Genomic DNA, 18,630 nt, shown 5'->3' on the forward strand with positions numbered 1-18,630 from the left:
CAAAAACGACAACCAGTGACGTTGTGGTCTGGGCCTAGGCAAGGTATGCAGTAAGAATGAAAATCCTTATGAGGTATTTGCTTCCCACAAGAAATACAATTGTTAACTTTTTCTGACATCGGTTTGAGGCAAGAAAAGTTTCCCCAATGGGGTACTTAGCTTTATTGAATACTTCAGATCTGAAATTCGACTTCGAAAATCTCAGGAGTCGGCCGACCGGCACTTGCGAACTGCTTCTACTTCGGGCACCACGCGGCAAGAAAGACTGAAGAAAATGGCATTGGATGCATTATATATACCCCTGGCGCACTGACGTCAGGGAAGAAGCGACAGCAACTGACGCCGGACCAAGACTTTGAAATTCCGGCCGACTGCGGGACCGCCTGACGACAGGATAACCCAAGTGTGATGACTGCAGCAGGGTAACACGATGAACATCAAGGTGGAAGGTACAATTACTGTACAGAGACTGTACACCGACTATCAGAAGCAGCTCTTTAATAGCTCAGAGCCTTAATCCTAGATCCTTACTGCCAGACAAGAAGGTCTACTTCAGTGACGGCTGCAGACAACTTCATTCTACAATCCAGAAGTGAGGAATGCTGTCACATACCTTCATGTAATCTATACACACAATACCAAGGTTCAGCACTTTTTATACTTCTCAACTATGGCATTGTTTAGTAAAAAAGATCCTTGGTTACGTATGATACTTTTATAGTACTTTTCTGTTACACTGCCATAACCAAATTTTATCTAAAGGACCGTGCCTGTTCAATCTGGAAAATGACGTGCTGTCAAACTACTGTCACTTATAAAACATTTCTGCATGTACAGCATTTACAAGATTACTGCTTAGCGTGAATGCGTTGATGATTTGCCAAATTACCTTTACGTGTAAAACCTTTGTTACAAGACGTGCATTTATATGGTTGCTGATTAGAATGAATATTTTGATGTCGTACCAAATTACTCTTATATGTAAAACCCTTGTCACAAATAGTACATTTATATGGTGCCTGTCCAGTGTGAATAATCTCATGTTCTACCAAATTGTGCTTCGAAGTAAAATCCTTGCCACATGTGGCACACCTATGGGGTTTCTCTCCAGTATGAACAATTTGATGATGTACCATATTGCTCTTCTTCACAAAACCCTTGCCACATGTGGAACATTTATATGGTTGCTGCTTACTATGAATATTTTGATGTTGCTTCAAGCTACTCTTATATGTAAATCCCTTGTCACATGTGATACATTTATATGGCTTGTGTCCGATGTGGACACTCTCATGTGCTTCCATACTACTCTTATATATAAAGCCCCTGTCACACGTGGAACATCTATAGGGCTTCTTCCCTGTGTGAAGGGTCTCATGTGCGATCAAGCTTCTCTTTTGCAGAAAGCTCTTGTCACATATAGCACATTTATAAGGTTTTTTTTGTCCACTGTGGATAATCTGATGCGATACAAAACTTGTCTTGTACAAAAAACTCTTGTCACATGTAGCACAATTATAGGGCTTCCGTCCTGTATGGATACTCTCATGAGCTACCAAACGTCTCTTATACATAAAAGCTTTGTTGCATATGATACATTTATACGGCATCTGCTTACTGTGAATGCGTTTATGTACAGCCCAGCTTATTTTACTTGTAAACCCTTTGTCACATGTAGCACATTTATAAGTCTTTTGACCAGCGTGACCTCTCTGATGTGCTGCCCAATCAGTCTTATCTATAAACCCCCTGTCACATGTAGTACATTTATATGGCCACTGCCCAGAGTGGACTAAATTATGTTTTAACATAGATATTTTCTTTATAAAACTCTTTTCACAAAGAGTACATTTAAAGGGCTTCAGCCCAGAATGGGTATACTGATGTTCTATCAAGTTACTTTTACGTGCAAAACTTTTGCCACAAGTTGCACATTTATAGGGTTTCTGACCAGAGTGGGACCTCTCGTGCATTACTAAACTGTTCTTATATTTAAACCCCTTGTTACATATGGTACACATAAAGGGTTTCTGCCCACTGTGCACTAACTGGTGCATTAACATATGACACTTCCGTGCAAAACTCTTGGGACACACTGAACATTGATGGGGTTTCTGGCCCGTGTGGACCTGCCGATGAGTAAAAAGGCTACTCTTGTAACTAAAGGTCTTGTCACATTGGTCACAACTGTAAGGTTTCTGCCCAGTGCACATAACTTCATGCTGTACCAAACTAGTTTTGTATATGAAACCCACATCACATATGGCACATTTATAAGGCTTCTGGCTTGTAAGAACTACCTGACAGTTTTCCACAGTGAACTTCTTTTTAAAATGCTTACCACAAGTGGCACATGTATATGAGTTCTGGCCAGTGTGAATTCTCTGATGCACTACTAAATTACTCTTAGATTTAACTCCTTTACTACATGTGGCACAATGAAAGGGTTTTGGATCGGTGTACATTTTACACTTCTGTGCATGTTTTTGTCTAGCATGAGTAATCTGATTCCCCGTTAAACTGCTTTTCTTTATAGAACCATTGCCATGAATTGCAGACTCATAACTGGATATCTTGTTATGTTTTGTGACTGCATTCTTTAGTGTTTTCTTTTTGTGAATTAAATGACCAGTTGAGCTCTTGTTATAAAATGTAAATCCATTGCTGCAGTTAGACCGACTGCATGGCCCTTCCGCTTCATGAATTCCCAGAGGTATGTCCAATTCAGTTTTTGTGTTACAACCTTTGTTAAATTCCATATAATTAAAATGCTTCCTTTCAGTCTGTGGCAGGTCATATCCTGTGAGCGACACCTCATCTGGCAAAGCCTTCTCACATTCAGAATTAAGATATTTCCTATGGGATGTCTGAGGACTCTGAATCTCACTTAAATCTGCATTCCGACTGACTGAAAGGAAAAATAAAGGTGTTAGAATACAATGATCCATAACAGTCTTGTATTGACTTACTTCAGATATAAAAGGCTATATGTTAGTGTATCACTCTACAAAATTTTAAAAATCTCTTTATTCAAGAAAAGTACAGTTGTGTACACTTACCATAAATGTAGATGGTCAAGTGTATTCACTGTTGCAGTCATTACATTTAGGGTAATCTGCTGGCAGGTTGCCCTCAGTCGGCCTGATTAACAAAGTCTTGGGTCGTGCGTCGGTTGCTGTCCCTTCTTTCATGACGTCAGGTCATCAGGGGTATAAATATATATATATATATATATATATATATATATATATATATATATATATATATAATTAGAAACACAAAAATATACCTCCAAACAAAAGCAAATACACCATAAAAGCTTTTAAGCATAGTAAAAGAAAGTAGAGGAATAGTAAAAGAAAAACAGGGGGCTGGAGGGAGGGTAACCAGGACTGCAACAGTGAATACACTCGAACATCTACATTTATGGTAAGTGTACACAACTGTACTATGTTCATTGTGTTTCACTGTTGCAGTCATTACATTTGGGTAGATTCCCAAAGCTAAGGTTGGGAGGATGGATTTATACAGCATTAGGACCAGCTATAAGGCCCTGCAAAACAGCAGTGGCAAAGCCAGCTCTGGATTTAGAGAAAATTGGTAAGTGATAATGCTTGGTGAAAGTATGAACTGAACTCCAGGAAGCAGCTTCTAGTATATCCCTGGTAGGAACACCTCTGAGAAAGGCTGCTGAAGTAGATGCAGCCCTGGTGGAATGAGATCTGATCCCCTGGGGGATAGGTTTTCCATGGTGCTTATAACAGAAATGAATGCAATGGCATATCCATTTAGAAATGGTTTGCTTTGAAATAGCCTTCCCGTCTGCCCCTGCAGCAAATGCTACCAGCAGTTGTTCAGATTTTCTTCGAGATTTAGTCCTGTCCAAGTAGAATCTAAGTTGCCTGTGTACATCAAATGAATGCAGAATCTGCTCCCCCTTGTTCTGTGGATTGAGAAAGAAATTTGGCAAATGAATGGACTGATTAAGAGCCACACTGGATACCACCTTGGGCATGAATGATGGATTGGTCCTAAGTGACACTCTGTCTGCATGAAAGATGATGAAAGGCTCCACTGCCATAAGGGCCTGTAATTCAGACATCCTTCTAGCTGAAGTGATTGCTAAAAGGAAGGCTGTTTTCCAGGAAAGAAATTTTAAGTCTGCAGTTGCAGCTGGCTCGAAAGGAGGTTGATTGAGTTTCTCCAATACAAAATTAAAGTCCCAGGCAGAGGTTGGAGCTCTCCTGGGTGGTCTCAAGTTTTTGGCCCCTCTGAGATATTGCTTTAGAAGAGAATGAGAGAAGGGGGATCTGTGTTGTAATGAGCTGAAATGGCTGAGGTATGGATTTTTATGGAAGAAAAAGACAGGCCCTTGTGAAGCATCTCAGTTAAGTATTGCAAAATCTGAAGTAAATTGGGCACTGCTGTGCTCATCCCTTGAGATTGATTCCAGGTGCAGAATCTTTTCTATTTGTCAGCATAAGATTTTCTAGTACTAGGTCTTCTCGCCTCCAAAATGACATCCATCACAGGTTTGCTGAGGGATGCTAAGGGGGAATTTAAGTGATTAGCCAAGCTGCAAGATTCAATGTTTGGAGCCGAGGTTGCAGAATTTGGTTCTCCTGCTGAGACAGTAAGGAAGGTATCTGAGGCAGGTGCCACAGAGAAATGTGTGACACAGTGCGCAGGAGTGGGTACCAGTGTTGGCGAGGCCAGTCTGGAGCAATCAAAATAATTTTTGGTTTGTCCTGTTTGATTTTTAGTAGAACTTTGGAGAGCAAAGGCAGAGGGGGAAAGGCATAGAGTGATAGGTTTTTCCAGCTGAAGGACAGAGCATGCACTTTCCATGCTTTTTTGTGATGCGTTCTTGTGCAAAATTTGTCCAACTGGTAGCTCTGGGGTGAGGTAAAAAGATCTATGTCTGGGCTTCCCCATTTACATGTTAACATGTTGAAAATGCGTGGTTCCAGTTTCCATTCGTGAGGGTCCATGAGATTTCTGCTTAGTTCGTCTGCCAGAACATTCTGCTTTCCTGGCAGGAATTGAGCTTGTAGTTGTACTTGGTAGCTCAAGGCCGTGTTCCACAATGCCATGGCTAGTCTGCAGAGGGGGTAGGAATGTGTACCCCCCTGCTTGTTTATGTACCACATAACCGTGGTGTTGTCCTTCTTTATCAGTAATTGTCCTGGATGAAGGTAGTCCTTGAAGGCTGTCAGTGCATTCTGTACAGCTAGCATTTCTTTTTGAATGATATGAAGGTGCATTTGATTTGGGCTCCATTTTCCCTGAATGCACTTCCCTGCCAGACGAACCCCCATGCATAGTCTGATGTGTCTGTAGTTAGGGTTTGGGTGGCAGGGGGTGGTGTGAATGGCAGTCCCTTGTTTTGGTGGCAGGCCTCTGCCAACCATAGGAAGTCTAGGCGCAGGCAAGGTATGATAGGAATCATTGTTTCCAGGCTGTGACAATGTTGACTCCATAAACTTTTTAAGTACCACTGAAGTTTCCTCGTATGCAGTCTTGCATATGGAATTAGAAGAATGCAGGAGGCCATGAACCCCAAGGCTTGCAGTATTTGCTTTGCAGATAGCAGGGTTTTTGTGGCCACCTGTTTGAAGTAAGTCACCAAATGAATTTGCTTTTCTGGCGTAAGGAAAGTCATCTGGGCAGTTGTATTCAAGCTTGCACCCAGGAATGTAATCTTTTGAGAGGGTACCACTTGAGATTTCTTTTCGTTTATGGTGTACCGTAGACAGGTTAGAACCCTTTTTACAAATGCCAGATGTTTTAGAAGAATGGCCTGGTTTTCTGCCTGAATTAGACAATTGTCCAGGTATGGATATATTTGAATATTTGTTTGCCTGCAAAATGCAATTGCTGGAGCCAGGCACTTTGTGAATACCCTGGGTGCAGTAGACAAGCCAAAGGGCAGTACAGTGAACTGATAATGCATGCAGCCTGCTTTGAAGTGTAGGAATCTTCTGCAAGATTTCCTGATTGGGATATGCAGGTAAGCCTCTTTTGAGTCGAGAGTTGCCAACCAGGCATCCTTGCCTAGCATAGGAAGTAACTGGTGAAGAGTCAGCATCTTGAATTTTGGAATGTCCAGAAAGGTGTTTAGAGTAGACAGGTCCAGAATTGGACACCATGATTTGTCTTTTCTGGGTACCAGGAAAAGTTTGGAATAGAAACCTTGTCCCTTTTCTTCTTATGGTACTAGTTGAATAGCCCCCCATGTTTAGGAGGGAAAGTACTTGTTTTTGAGCCTCTGCCCACTGATTTGGGGGCAGGTCTGGCCTCCCGTTTGCAGTTGGCAGTGTGTGGAAATGAAATATGTATCCCTGGGACATTATATTTAAAATCCATTTGTCCTGGGTTATAAGTTGCCAGTTTCTTGAATGAAGAGCCAGTTTTCTCCCCAAAGGGGTGGCTAAGAGGTAAATGCTTGGTAATTTCAAAGGGAAGTCATTGAGACTGTTTACCATAGGGCAATGCCTTGTTGTTTCCAGATTTGGAAGTGGAAGCACACCATTGCTTAGTTCTGAAAGTTCCTTGGGACTGAAACCTGGTGCGTTTGGAATGTCTGGGTTTGGCCATAGTTGCTCTGGAAGGAGCTGGAAAGAACCATTTCTTAGTAGGCCAATACCTACTAAATCTAGGAGTTTCCACTTTTGAGAAATTTTTCACACTTTGTATAGATTTAGCTTTATCTTCCATCTTTTTTAGAACTTCTTCAGCCTTATTGCCAAACAGGCGGTCCTGCTGTAAAGGAGCATCCAAAAGTTTTGCTTTAACATGATCAGGCAGAGATTGCTCCTTAAGCCAAGCATGCCTTCTAAGCACAGACCCAGTAACAGCAGCCCTGCAAGAGGCCTCTAAAGAATCAAAACCACATTGCAAAGTATGTTTGCCAACTTATTCAGCTGAATGCAATAAATCCTGCAAATCTTTATTCTCCACACAGTCAGAAATCAACTTTATTTTCTGTTTAAGCAGTCCCATGATATGCTGTTGATATTTTAGCATATGGAATTGGCAGTTTAAAGCCCTGATTGCTAGGGTTGCAGAAGCATAAACCTTTTTACCCCATCTATCCAGCACCCTGGAGTGTCTATCAGAAGAGGTAGGATTTTTAGCAGTAGAAGCCTTAATGCCCTTGTGCCCCTGAGAAATGGTTTCAGGGTCCGCAACAGGATTTTTGAAAAGGAATTTGTGGGACTCAGGAACCCTGTAGTACCTGTCTTGTTTGCTAGGGGCTGGAGGCAAGGAATCGGGGGCCATACTGGATTCCGAAAACACATCATCAACAACATCTAGTACAAGAGGTATAACCAAAGGCCTATGCTGAGGAAGAAGAAGGAAATCCCTAAACCTCTTTTTGGATTCAGAGAAATCCTGACTTTCCCAGTGGAAATGCTCCCTTAAGGTAAGTAAAGTTTCCCCAAAAGAAAATTCCTCAGGTGGAGAAGCAGAGGGAATGGAATCCTCTGCATCAGAGTCCTCATAAGTAGGTATGGACAAATCCATATCATTAGAAGAGTCAGAAGAAATAGAGTCCTGTTCAGAAGATTCATAGTCAAATTCAATCCTAGGCCTCTTGGAGGGGAGGGGGTTGATTACCCCTGATTAGAGTAATTAAATCTTCAGCCATTTTGATCATTTGTTTTTTAGGCATAGGGGCCTGAACATGTTGCTTGGGCGTCGGTTTTTTAGACATAGATCGAGATTTAGGCCTTAGCACTTAAGTTGGAGTCGGTTTAATTTGCAAGTCTGTAGGCCTGAATACACCCTCAGAAGCCGATGCCTGCTCAGTGGCTCCAGACCCATCCAAGGTAGAGACATCCGCGGGTTCCATATGCGAAGCATCTCGCGGCATACCGGACTCTGAATGGGTCTTAGTAGAGGCCTGCAAATCAGAAGTAGTGGGTATCAGGGGCTGCGAAAGCGCCTCACTGAGTACCAGCGAACTGACGACTGGCTTAGGAGAAGAGTCGTCGGCAGTTTTGGACCTCAACGGCCTGTCTCTGTCTTTTTCTTTGCGTTTTTTCGGAATACCGGTAGTCAGATGGCTAACCAACATCATTTCTGGATAATCAAACTGAGAACCGAAATATTTTGAAGCAAAAATGTACCGACGATGGACAGTGTGCTGACTAAATAAAGCACAAAACCGACAGCAAGGTACATCGTAGTCAGGGCCTAGGCAAGGAATACAGTAAAAAATGAAAATCCTTATGAGGTATTTGCTTCCCACAAGTAGTACAATTATTAACTTTTACTGACATTGGTAAGGAGCAAGAAAAAGTTTCCCCAACGGGGTACTTAGCTTTTAGTTGAAGACTTTGGTTCTGAAATTCGAACACAAACATTTCAGGAGCCGGCTGACCAGCACTTGCGAACTACTTCTGCTTCGGGCACCGCGAGACAAGAAAGACTGATGTAATGGCGTTGGCTGCATGTTTTATACCCCTGACAACCTGATGTCATGGAAGAAGGGACAGCAACTGACACAGGAACCAAGACTTTGTTAATCAGGCTGACTGAGGGCAACCTGCCTGCAGATTACCCAAATGTAATGACTGTAACAGCGAAACACGATGAACATCAGTGAACTGCTGTTGCACAAAATTTCAGTAAAGAATCTTTCACCAAAAATAACTCTTGTCTTCTCAAGGTGTCTTAATTTTGTTTCTGTAACTGTATTTAACAAACTTAAATTGCACATCATTTAAATTTTAGATTATTCCAGGACATTCCAACATGTGCATTTTTTCAGTACATTTGCTGTTTCCATTTGCTTACAAAACGGAATATGTATATTCCACCAACCTTCTTTTCATTTAACACAATTCACAGTGATATTAGAGATTTAAAATTAACTATAATAGTTCACTTACATGATAGATTCATTACAGACCAAATAAAAGAAAAGGTTTAGTGTGAATTATAAAAAGAAACCGCAGTTTCTGCCATTGCGATTTCAGTAGAACTGTTTTTATACATTTAAATAAATTCAATATTTTACAGACAAACTGCATCTCTTATTACCAAGATACAGTTAGCTGAGTCAAAATTAAACATGTCCAACTCTTAATCAATGAAAGCCCCATTACCCCTGATGCAGCGATGTGGTATGTTTTTAGGGATCTGCTTCACTTGACCTAAATCTCATTTGACTAGCACACAAATGATCTAAATTTCAAATTACTGACAACTCATTTGACTTACTTTCATTTCACTGACTTTTAACACATAGACTTGTGCGTTTCCCTTCACCTGTGACTTGCTTGTGATAAAAATAATTACTATAACTTACAGTGCTGACTATCAGAATATCGATAGTCACGTAGAAAGTAGTGTTGTAGTGTTTCTAAATGTGGGTTTGTCTCTTTACATTTTTATGGGAAGTATCTAAAGTAATTTGGTGAATATTTTGTGCATTCCCAGCAGTACTGGCAGCGTGTAGAGTTCTGTAAGGCAAGTTAAAGGCATATGACCTTTCCTCCACTGTAGTGCGATCCTGGAGTTAGTATATATATATATATATATATATATATATATATAACTCGGGGGGGGGGGGCTAGTTTGGTTGTACATTGTCCAGTTTCTGTTAAGAGGTTATGTAAATAGTTTTTAAGTTCTGGAAAGCGTTAGTTATTGGTTTTCTAAGTGTGCATGTCTATGGTTTAAGATTTAGTATGTTGAAATTCAGCATTGTACGCTGTCGGTGAAATGGGAGTCAGTCAAATGAGTTGTCAGTAATTTGAAATTTAGGTCATTTGGGTGTTGGTCAAATGACAGTCAGTCAAATGAATTTTAGGTCAAGTGAAGTAGATCCGTTTTTAGTTGGTCACAACTTTATATTTAAATATTTGACCAAAGCAAAGAAGGAAAGGTTGATTACAAAATGAAAACTGTGGAGCTGAAATAAAAAAAAAATGCTAGAAATGTTTTGAAATGCACCTAGATGTAACAGAGTGAGAATATTACAGTAAATGTCTGCAGAACAATTTATATCTGCCCCTCATGAAGAGATATCCAGCTGTCTTGTGATAGCAGAATGACACGCGTATCCTTTCACTAGGACTTGCAGTGTGTTTGTACATCCTGGATTCTGTTTGCCAAAGATTACTGACCAACACCATATGAAACCAGAATCACATATAACTCCAATTTATTTATTTATTTACTTTTTCATGAAATAAAGTAATTTCTTATTGGTTTAGCATGCCCTCTCTCCTTAACGTCTCCAGGATTTAATTCTCTCTCAGTTTCTAGTGTCTTTGTTAATTGATCTACTGCCCCTTTCAGATCACTGTACTTTACTGTGTGAAAAATAAGTAATTTGTGGTTACAATCGTTTGTCTCCCCTAATCACCCCACTGCTTGTTACGTAAAATGGTAACCCCTATCATTTACTGTTATTCCAACTTTCTGATCACTTACACTGTGACAACAAACTATTTAGTGGAAAGACAATATATCCATGTACTTTAAAAAAAAAAAGAAGTTATGTACTCACCATAACGTTGCATCTGAGTAGGTAACTTCATTTGTCAGCAACCTGTGGGTATCGGATCCGACCTGGATCTGAGCCGGCAGCTTTCCATGCTAAAGATCCAAGCTCCAAACTCCTCCCCTTACCCATAATACCCTGCTACCTCCTTCCAGTCCTCAGATCGCGTTTGCCCAATTATACAATTTTATGAAGACAAAACAACAACCTGAAACATCCTAACCTAATGAATACCAAAAGCTGAAATCATTCTAGGATTCAGATAACCAAAGAACCAGGTTAGGGGGAAGGAGGGGGGGTCGGTTGCTGACAAATGAAGTTACCTACTCAGGTGGAACATTATGGTGAGTACATAACTTCTTTATCTGAAGTAGTTAACTTCATTTGATCAGCAACCTGTGGGACAGAGTCCCCAGCTACCAAAAACTTGCCCTTCCTCTGGATATTAAATCCAATTTATAAGGAGAGATAAAGGTATGAGAGGAAGCCCAAGTAGCCACAGAACAAATGTCATCCAAGGGCACTCGACCAGAATGCAGCAGAAGTAGCCACAGAATGGGTAGAATGAGCATGAACCCCTAAGGGCTCTGGCAGACCAGATATCTTGTATGTGAGCAAAATGCAGTGAGGAATCCATCTAGCTAGAGTCACCTTTGACATTGGCTTACCCAAGAAGGGCTTTGCAAAGGAAACAAAGAGCTGCTCTGACAGGCAGCTGTTCTGTGCAGGTAAAAGTGCAATTGTCTATGAACATCTAACAAATTAAGTTTGTATTCCCCTTTATTCTGATAGTTAGGGAAGAAAACTGGTAGATTAATGGACTGATTGATGTTCGCCTCGGAAGCCACTTTAGGTAAGAAGGAAGGGTTAGTCCTGAGAGAGACTCTGTCCTTATGGAAAACAAGATATGGGGGTTTAGTACAAAGGGCCTGGAGCTCTGACACCCTTCTAGCTGAGGTAATAGCTATTAAGAAAGCAGTTTTCCAACATAAGACTTTTAAATCAACAGAAGCTGCAGGTTCAAAGGGTGGTCCAGTTAGAGCCTGAAGGACCAAGTTTAGGTCCCATGGGGGAACAGCGTTCCTAATAGGAGGTCGCAAAAGAAAGGTGCCTTTCAAGAAGGTCTTACAAATCCTAGTGGAAGGTAAAGGACTAAGATTGTCTCCAATGTGAAAATGGGAAATGGCAGCCATTTGAACCTTTACAGTAGAAGAACTGGCCCCTTGCTGAAAAATATGAGACAGGAAATCAAGCACTGCTGGAATGGGAGCAGTGAAAGGATCCAAATTCCTATGCGAGGCCCAAATGGAAAACCGTTTCCATTTGCTGTTGTAAACCTTCCTGGTAGAAGGCTTATGCACCGCTACCAGGATGGATCTAACTGTAGACGAGATACAGGGAGTCCTGGCAACTAATGGAACTGCATCAACCAAGCTGAGAGCTTGAGGTCATCCAGATTCGGAGTTTCTAATCCCAAAGGATGAGAAATCAGATCCGGGATGCGATCTAAGATCCAAAGAGGAGCTATAAGATGAGACCGTATGTACGGGAACAAGGTTTGACGAGGCCAGAATGGGGCTATGAGGATAATCTTGTTCCCAACCAATGAGCTTTCTGTAAAAATTTTGTCATTAACGGAAGAGGAGTATAAGCATAAAGAAGACCGGATGGCCAAGCATGAACTAGAGCGTCTCTGGGGCTTTCCCCCAGGGGGGAATTAGAGCAAAAAACTCGCTACACTTGGCATTTGAAGGCAATGTGAAGAGATCGCAGCAAGGCTGACCCCACTTGCGGAAGGTCTGTTTCGCTACTAAGAGGTTCAGAGACCACTCGTAAGGTGAGAGGATAGGTCGACTCAGCTTGTCCGCTAGGATGTTGGACCGACCCGGAATGTGTGTTGCTAACAGAAAACGGTTGGTGGATATCGCCCATTCCCACATTCCCAAACTCTCATGGCCTCTCGGCAAAGAGGGTAAGACCTGGTCCCCCACTGTTTGCTGATGTACCAGACCGCTGGCATGTTGTCTGTCTGAATTGCAATAGTCCCTGGAGGGAGAAAAGTATGAAGAGCCTGCAACGCTTGAAGCACCGCTGTCATCTACAGAACATTGATATGCAGAATGGTCTCTGTCTGAGTCCACGTACCTTGGACAGTTCTGCCCATGCAATGCCCCTCCCACCCAAGGCGAGAAGCGTCCGTGGTTACCGTGGCTTGGAGTTGTGGCATTATGAACGGTCGTCCTTCCCGAAGCTCTCGAGATTGGAGCCACCATATGAGGGAATTTCTGCAAACTCTGCTGAGGGGGATCAGAGAGTCCAACGGGTGTTGAAGGATGGACCACTAGACCTGCAAGGTCCACTGGAGGACCCTCATGTGCAAGCGAGCTAAGGGCAAAAGATTGATTGCTGCTGCCATGGACCCTAAGGCTCTCAGGACTAACTCCGCTGATGGGGCTGGAGATTAAAGGAGTGCTAAAACGTGAAGGGTTAAGCTGCAAAGTCTGTCCGACGTCAAGAAGGCCTTGGTCTGAAGCGTGTCTATTCTGGCCCCTATGAAGTCCAGGACTTGAACTGGTTGAAGGGATGATTTCTTGTAATTTATAGTGATCCCCATCTGGGAGGCTAAGAGCAGGAAGCAATCCCTGGCTGAGCAGAGTAGATGCCTGGTGGAGGCAGCAAGGAGACAGTCATCCAGGTAAGGAAAAACCTGTATTCCCTGAAGCCTCAGGTGGGCCGCTACAACTGCCATGACCTTGGTGAACACCCTGGGGGCTATGGTAAGGCCAAATGGTAGGACCCTGAACTGGCAATGACTGGCCCCCAACCGAAAGCGGAGAAACCTCCTGGATCGCCTGTCCATGAGAATGTGGTAGTACACATCCTTGAGGTCTATGGAGCACATCCAGTCATTCTCCTGCAGTAGGGGGAGAATGGATTGAAGAGTGACCATCCAGAATTTCTCCTTGGAAATGAAGACGTTCATTGTAGAAAGGTCGAGAATTGGTCTTAAGTCCCCCATCTTTTTTGGCACCAAAAAGAACCTGGAGTAATTGCCTAACCCGGACTGGTCTGGGGGGGTGTGCTGGATGGCTCTTTTTTCTAGCAGCTTCTTTATTTCTAAAGCTGCAGCCTCACTCTGACTGGGTGGAACATCGGGGAGGCGCCTCAATTGAGGAGGAAGATTTATGAGGGGGAATAGAGTAGCCTCTGGATATTATTCGAAGCACCCAGCGATCTGTCGTGATGGACTCCCATTGTGCCAGGTGCTTTGAAAAATGCCCCCCGACTGCCTCCAGAGAGGAGCAGTCAGGCAACCCCTCAGATCGGAAAAGGGTTCCCACGACCCAAAATTCTTCGTCCCCCCTCTGCCTCTGGGCCGGCATCCACCTTGTTCCCCTCTGCCTCTGAAGGACGAAGGGTCCGGAGCATAATGGAACTGCTGAAACTTCCGGAACCACATCTTCTTTTGTCCTCCCTGGTTCCTGGAAAAGTACCTTTGAGGAGCCGAGAAGCGGATTCCGATGGCAGACAGCATCTTCCAGTCTTTCTCGCTCTGAACCAATGTATCGCAGATGGTCTTGCCAAACAGGGTAGAACCGTCGAAGGGAGCGTTCGCAAAGGATGCCTTGAAGGGTTCCGCAAAGTTGCAAAGTCGGAGTCAGGTGTGACGCCGTAAGGCGATGGCTGATCCGCTGGCTCTAGCAGCCCCTTCCATGGCATGGGAGAGTAGCGGCATAGACATGTTCGATACAGATTTCAGAGTGGCCATGCGAGTCGAGAAGGTCCGTTTGCGTCAGCCGACATGGACTCAGGGGGTGACTAAGCGTATTCCTTCACCAGATCCCGCTGAAGCCTAATCACAGGGGCCAAGTAATTCAGCACCCTTATGGAAAAGGTAGCTGAACCAAACATCCGCTTTCCGATAAGATCTATCGTCTGAGACTCCTTATTAGGAGGATGGACCGAGGAACTATCCTGTGCCAGTTCCTTCTTGGTGGCAGTCGCCACCACCATAGCATCTACTGGGGAACCTTTACTCCACGCTGTTCTATCCACAGGGGGACTAAGGATCTTATCTGGTCTCCTGGGGATTGGCTCTACAGTGTCCAGCTCCTTCCACGCCCTGGTAGTAATGAGGTCTACCAGGGGGCCGGCCGGAGGGGACACCCAAGAGGTAGACAGGCCTGTGAACACCTCCAGAAATACCGACTCATCCGAGGAAGGCATTTGGGCTGACCACCCCCCTTTTAGGCGTAGCATTTCCATAATGTCTTCAAAGGAGACGTCCTCGGGGGGGGGTGACCTGGGGGAACCTTCCTCTTCCGCTAAATCGGTGTCTTCCATGAGGGACTCGGGAGAGTCCAAGTGCCTCCTCTTACACTTACGTTTGTGAGGGACCTCCTCAGCAGGACAGTCGGAGGAGGGCTCACCAACAGGGTCATGTTCCTCCAGTGGAACTGGCTGGGGCGTTGACGCAGGCTGTCCCTGGGGCCAGATGATGGAAGACAAGCCCATCTGCGAGGGAATGGTGACTGGATCCATAGCACGAGCAGGGGGGTCTCGAACCTCTCGAGAGAACCCTCTCCACCACGTTGAACACCGAAGGTGAACCACTCTCTCTGGGTTCCGTGAGCAACACCCTCAGATCCGACTCAGGGATCGGCATTGGAGCCAAAGCGACTGGACCTGAAAGGGAAGTGTGCTCCGACTGCAATGAAGCCGTAGACACACTTACCCCCTCGGATCCGACGTATGGCTCTCGGCCCCGAGAGCTCGGATCTGAATAGGGATTTGACAAATTCGAGGGCATGGCTGGCGTCGAAGTAGCAACTACTATCGGCGCCGACTCCCTGACTCCGAGACTACTTGGATCCGATGGCTCCAAAACCCGATAATGGATCGGAGAAGGAGCTATGGGGGCAAAAAATGGGGCTGAGCTCTCCTCCGGAGGGGGGGAGGCAGGAGCACTCCCATCTGCATCTGGGCTTGGAGAAAGCAACGCATCATCCGGTCCAAGAGAGGCTTCGTGTCGACCTAGAAGAGGCCACCAAAGCTGGCCGGGAAGGCCACCGCGATGACCTCGAAGATGGCCGGGCCTCCTCCTATGGCGAGAAATGTGGAGAACGGAGCCGAGAGGGGGAGGACCCGGGAATCTTCAGGGGAGAAGAGAGCTGTTTAGCTGGTGGGGTGAGGGGGCTGAGTTGGCCCGCCACTTGTGGCTCCTATGTTTCTCTCTATCCCCTCTCTCTCTCTCTCTCTCTCTCTCTTTCTCCCTCTCTCTCTCTCCTCTCTTTCCTCTTGGAGTCCTTCTCTCCCTGGGAAATGGTGGGAGGTTGAGTCCCAGCCAGGGAAGATAGCACAGCTGGCTGAACAGCCGCGGCTGGAGCCATTGAGGGAGAGGAGGAAGAAGCAGTATTTGCGGGTATAAGACCCACCAGGATCAGCTTGTTCCTCCTATCCCTCAGAGCCCAGGGGTTAAAGGCTGCACAAATATGAGAGCTCGATGATAAATGTGCTACCAAGAACACACTGAGTGTGGCCATCAGCTGGGGAGAGCTTATGGCCACACTCACAGCACTTGGAGAAAATGGCCTTAGGGCCTTCAGCCATACCAAACCACAACCACACACACACTTGCACACAAGAATAAGGGGAAGGGGGAATATACTAAAACTAAGCTAGGCTAATGGGTTTAAACAATCACAAACACACACCTCTCAAAATTTTGCAGAAGGTCAATAATTTACCCAATACTCACTACCTAACCGCCAGGAGCTCGTAACTCATGCTTGTTAAAGCCGCGGCAAATGAGATTTGGGGACTGGAAGTGGTAGCAGGGTATTATGGGTAAGGGGAGGAGCTTGGATCTTTAGCTTGGAAAGCTGCTGGCTTGGATCCAGGTCGGATCCGATACCCACAGGTTGCTGATCAAATGAAGTTAACTACTTCAGATCTACAATTTCCACTAAACCTGATTTTTTGATAAATGTGATAACTTTAATCAAGAGAAAATCAGTAAAGGATGGGATGAGCACATATCCCTTATTGTAGGGCCCTGCCTTCCTCAAAATACTAGTATGTAACATAGACTTTTGATTAAAAACTATTTTGATTACACACTATATATGCTCAATCTTTTGTCCACTGACTAAATGACCCAGAGGTCAGAATATCGAAAGTCACAGAAAACACTAATGTCTGGGGATCTATTGCTCCTGTGATCAACTCACTGCTTTTATGGTGTCATACAAGTAATGTTTGGTGAGTTTCCTCCACCTTTTCTTCTCTCCTTTATTGTATCAAAAAGTATTTCCTGAGTATCCAAAGTGCCCTTAATCACCTAACAATCTCGGTTAAGGTCAGTTGTCGTCACATAACAATTAATCCCCTCCTCCCATTATTTACATCAATCTTCACTGCATGTTCTCCAACAGTTTATCCAACTCCCTCCAAGTGTCGACAAAACTAAGAACAGTTTTCCAGAAGCAGTCTCAAAAATGTCCTTTATTGAGAATTTTCACTTTGGAAAATATGTGGATTCTACTCATTCAACTATAACCCAGCATTCAGTTGGTACTTGCAGTTGCCTTCTCACTTTGCTCCCAGTAATTTATTTTTTATGTGATAATGACTCACAGTCTTTTCTTTCTTCTTGGCTTCTGAAACTCTCCCACATACACCGCACTTTAGAAGTGCTGTAAACAAAGGGCAGAAGTATGAGGTTACAGACACTGTACTGCAAAAGCCATCACTGTGTCCTCTTTGTCAGGCTCATTAAACTGCTTCTCAGACACCCTCATTCATCTTCCACATTTGCTTTGACCACTGTGTCATTTGCATGCAATTTAATAGTATTTTATATCCCGCTAGTCATTTATGTTAGGGATTTGTGAAATAAAACCTTCCTCAAAACTGACCTCTCATATTCCCTACAAGTCAACTTCTCCTTTGAGTTCATCAAATCATCAAACCACCAGCCACAGTTTACTTGCTAGTAACCAGTATTCAATACTCCTAACTATATTCTGGCCCACTCTTACATTTTTGTTAGTTTTTTTTTTCTGGACAATTATCTTTCTGTGTGGCATTATTAACAGAGACCTTGCTAAATCTAGGAAATCACATCTCCTGATTTCCCTGCTTTCTAGGTTTGGTGTTCCTCAGCCATAAGAAATGCACAAAGTTTTAGAAATGCACAAAGTTTTAAGATACGATAGTTCTTCTCGGTACCCATGTTGCTGTTAACTCAACAGCTGGGACACTAATTTATAATAAAAAAATGAAATTTGGTTTCCATGAGATGGAATTACACCAACGAGTTTTATGTACAATTTCCAGTCATTACCATTAGTCCACTATAATTTTCTACTGGTTCTATATCTGAGCAAAACAGAAACAGATTCCAGGTAAAGAACTCCCAGAAAAGCAAGTTTTCAGTACTGCAGGTAGAAAGTATGAGAAGAAATACAAATTGTGATGAATGAGTGCTCAAGTCAAAAATGCCAAATTCCATGAAGATCCCATTTTTTCATACACAGTATTCTTCCCAGAAGATGAAATGTTATTCTCCTTGCTCAATATTTCACTTCCTGACATAAATTTCACCCAACTATTTCTGAGAGTGTTTTTCCATTAACTCTCCTGGAGCTGTTATAAAGCTGGCTAGCTTACAGATAATCAAATTGTCTTCCTACCCTTCTTATGTAATGTCACTATTAATGCCTTCAGCAGTCCAGTGGGACCCCTTTCCAGTCTTGAGGGGTAGGCTAGACAGTCATGTTATTGGAGTGTATAGTATTTCAAGAACACATTCCCCACAGTTAGGGGATACCCTGAATAACATCCGACCTTAATTCTAGTGTGTAGTATCTCAGGCAATCATTCCCCACAGTAAGGGACACCCTACACGATATCTGACCTTAACACTAGTGTTTAGTATCTCAGGACCTCCTTCCCCACAATAGGGGATACCCTGCATAACATCTGACCTTAATCCTAGTTAATTCCGCTAACTAATTTTGAATGCTCCCTAGTTATTCTCTATGAGCACTATGAATCTCCTAAACCAAGCTTTATTGAAGCCTGATACCCACCATGTGAGCTGTGCAAAAAAG

General features: G+C 43.6%; 1 protein-coding gene across 2 annotated transcripts in view; it reads right to left on the reverse strand.

Moving 5' to 3' along the window:
* Nucleotides 1-386: 386 nt before the first annotated feature.
* Nucleotides 387-18,630, reverse strand: part of LOC122798733 (zinc finger protein 260-like) — an 85,251-nt gene continuing 67,007 nt past the window's right edge. For both annotated transcript variants that reach the window (XM_044067833.1, XM_044067834.1), the window contains exon 4: nucleotides 387-2,908. In XM_044067833.1, the coding sequence (XP_043923768.1) occupies nucleotides 849-2,908 (2,060 nt within the window). In that variant the 3' untranslated portion in view covers nucleotides 387-848. The remainder of the gene's footprint in view (nucleotides 2,909-18,630) is intronic.

This window comes from Protopterus annectens, chromosome 3.part1 (genome assembly GCF_019279795.1).
Source record: "Protopterus annectens isolate FY-2018-M chromosome 3.part1, PAN1.0, whole genome shotgun sequence".
NCBI lineage: Eukaryota > Metazoa > Chordata > Ceratodontiformes > Protopteridae > Protopterus > Protopterus annectens.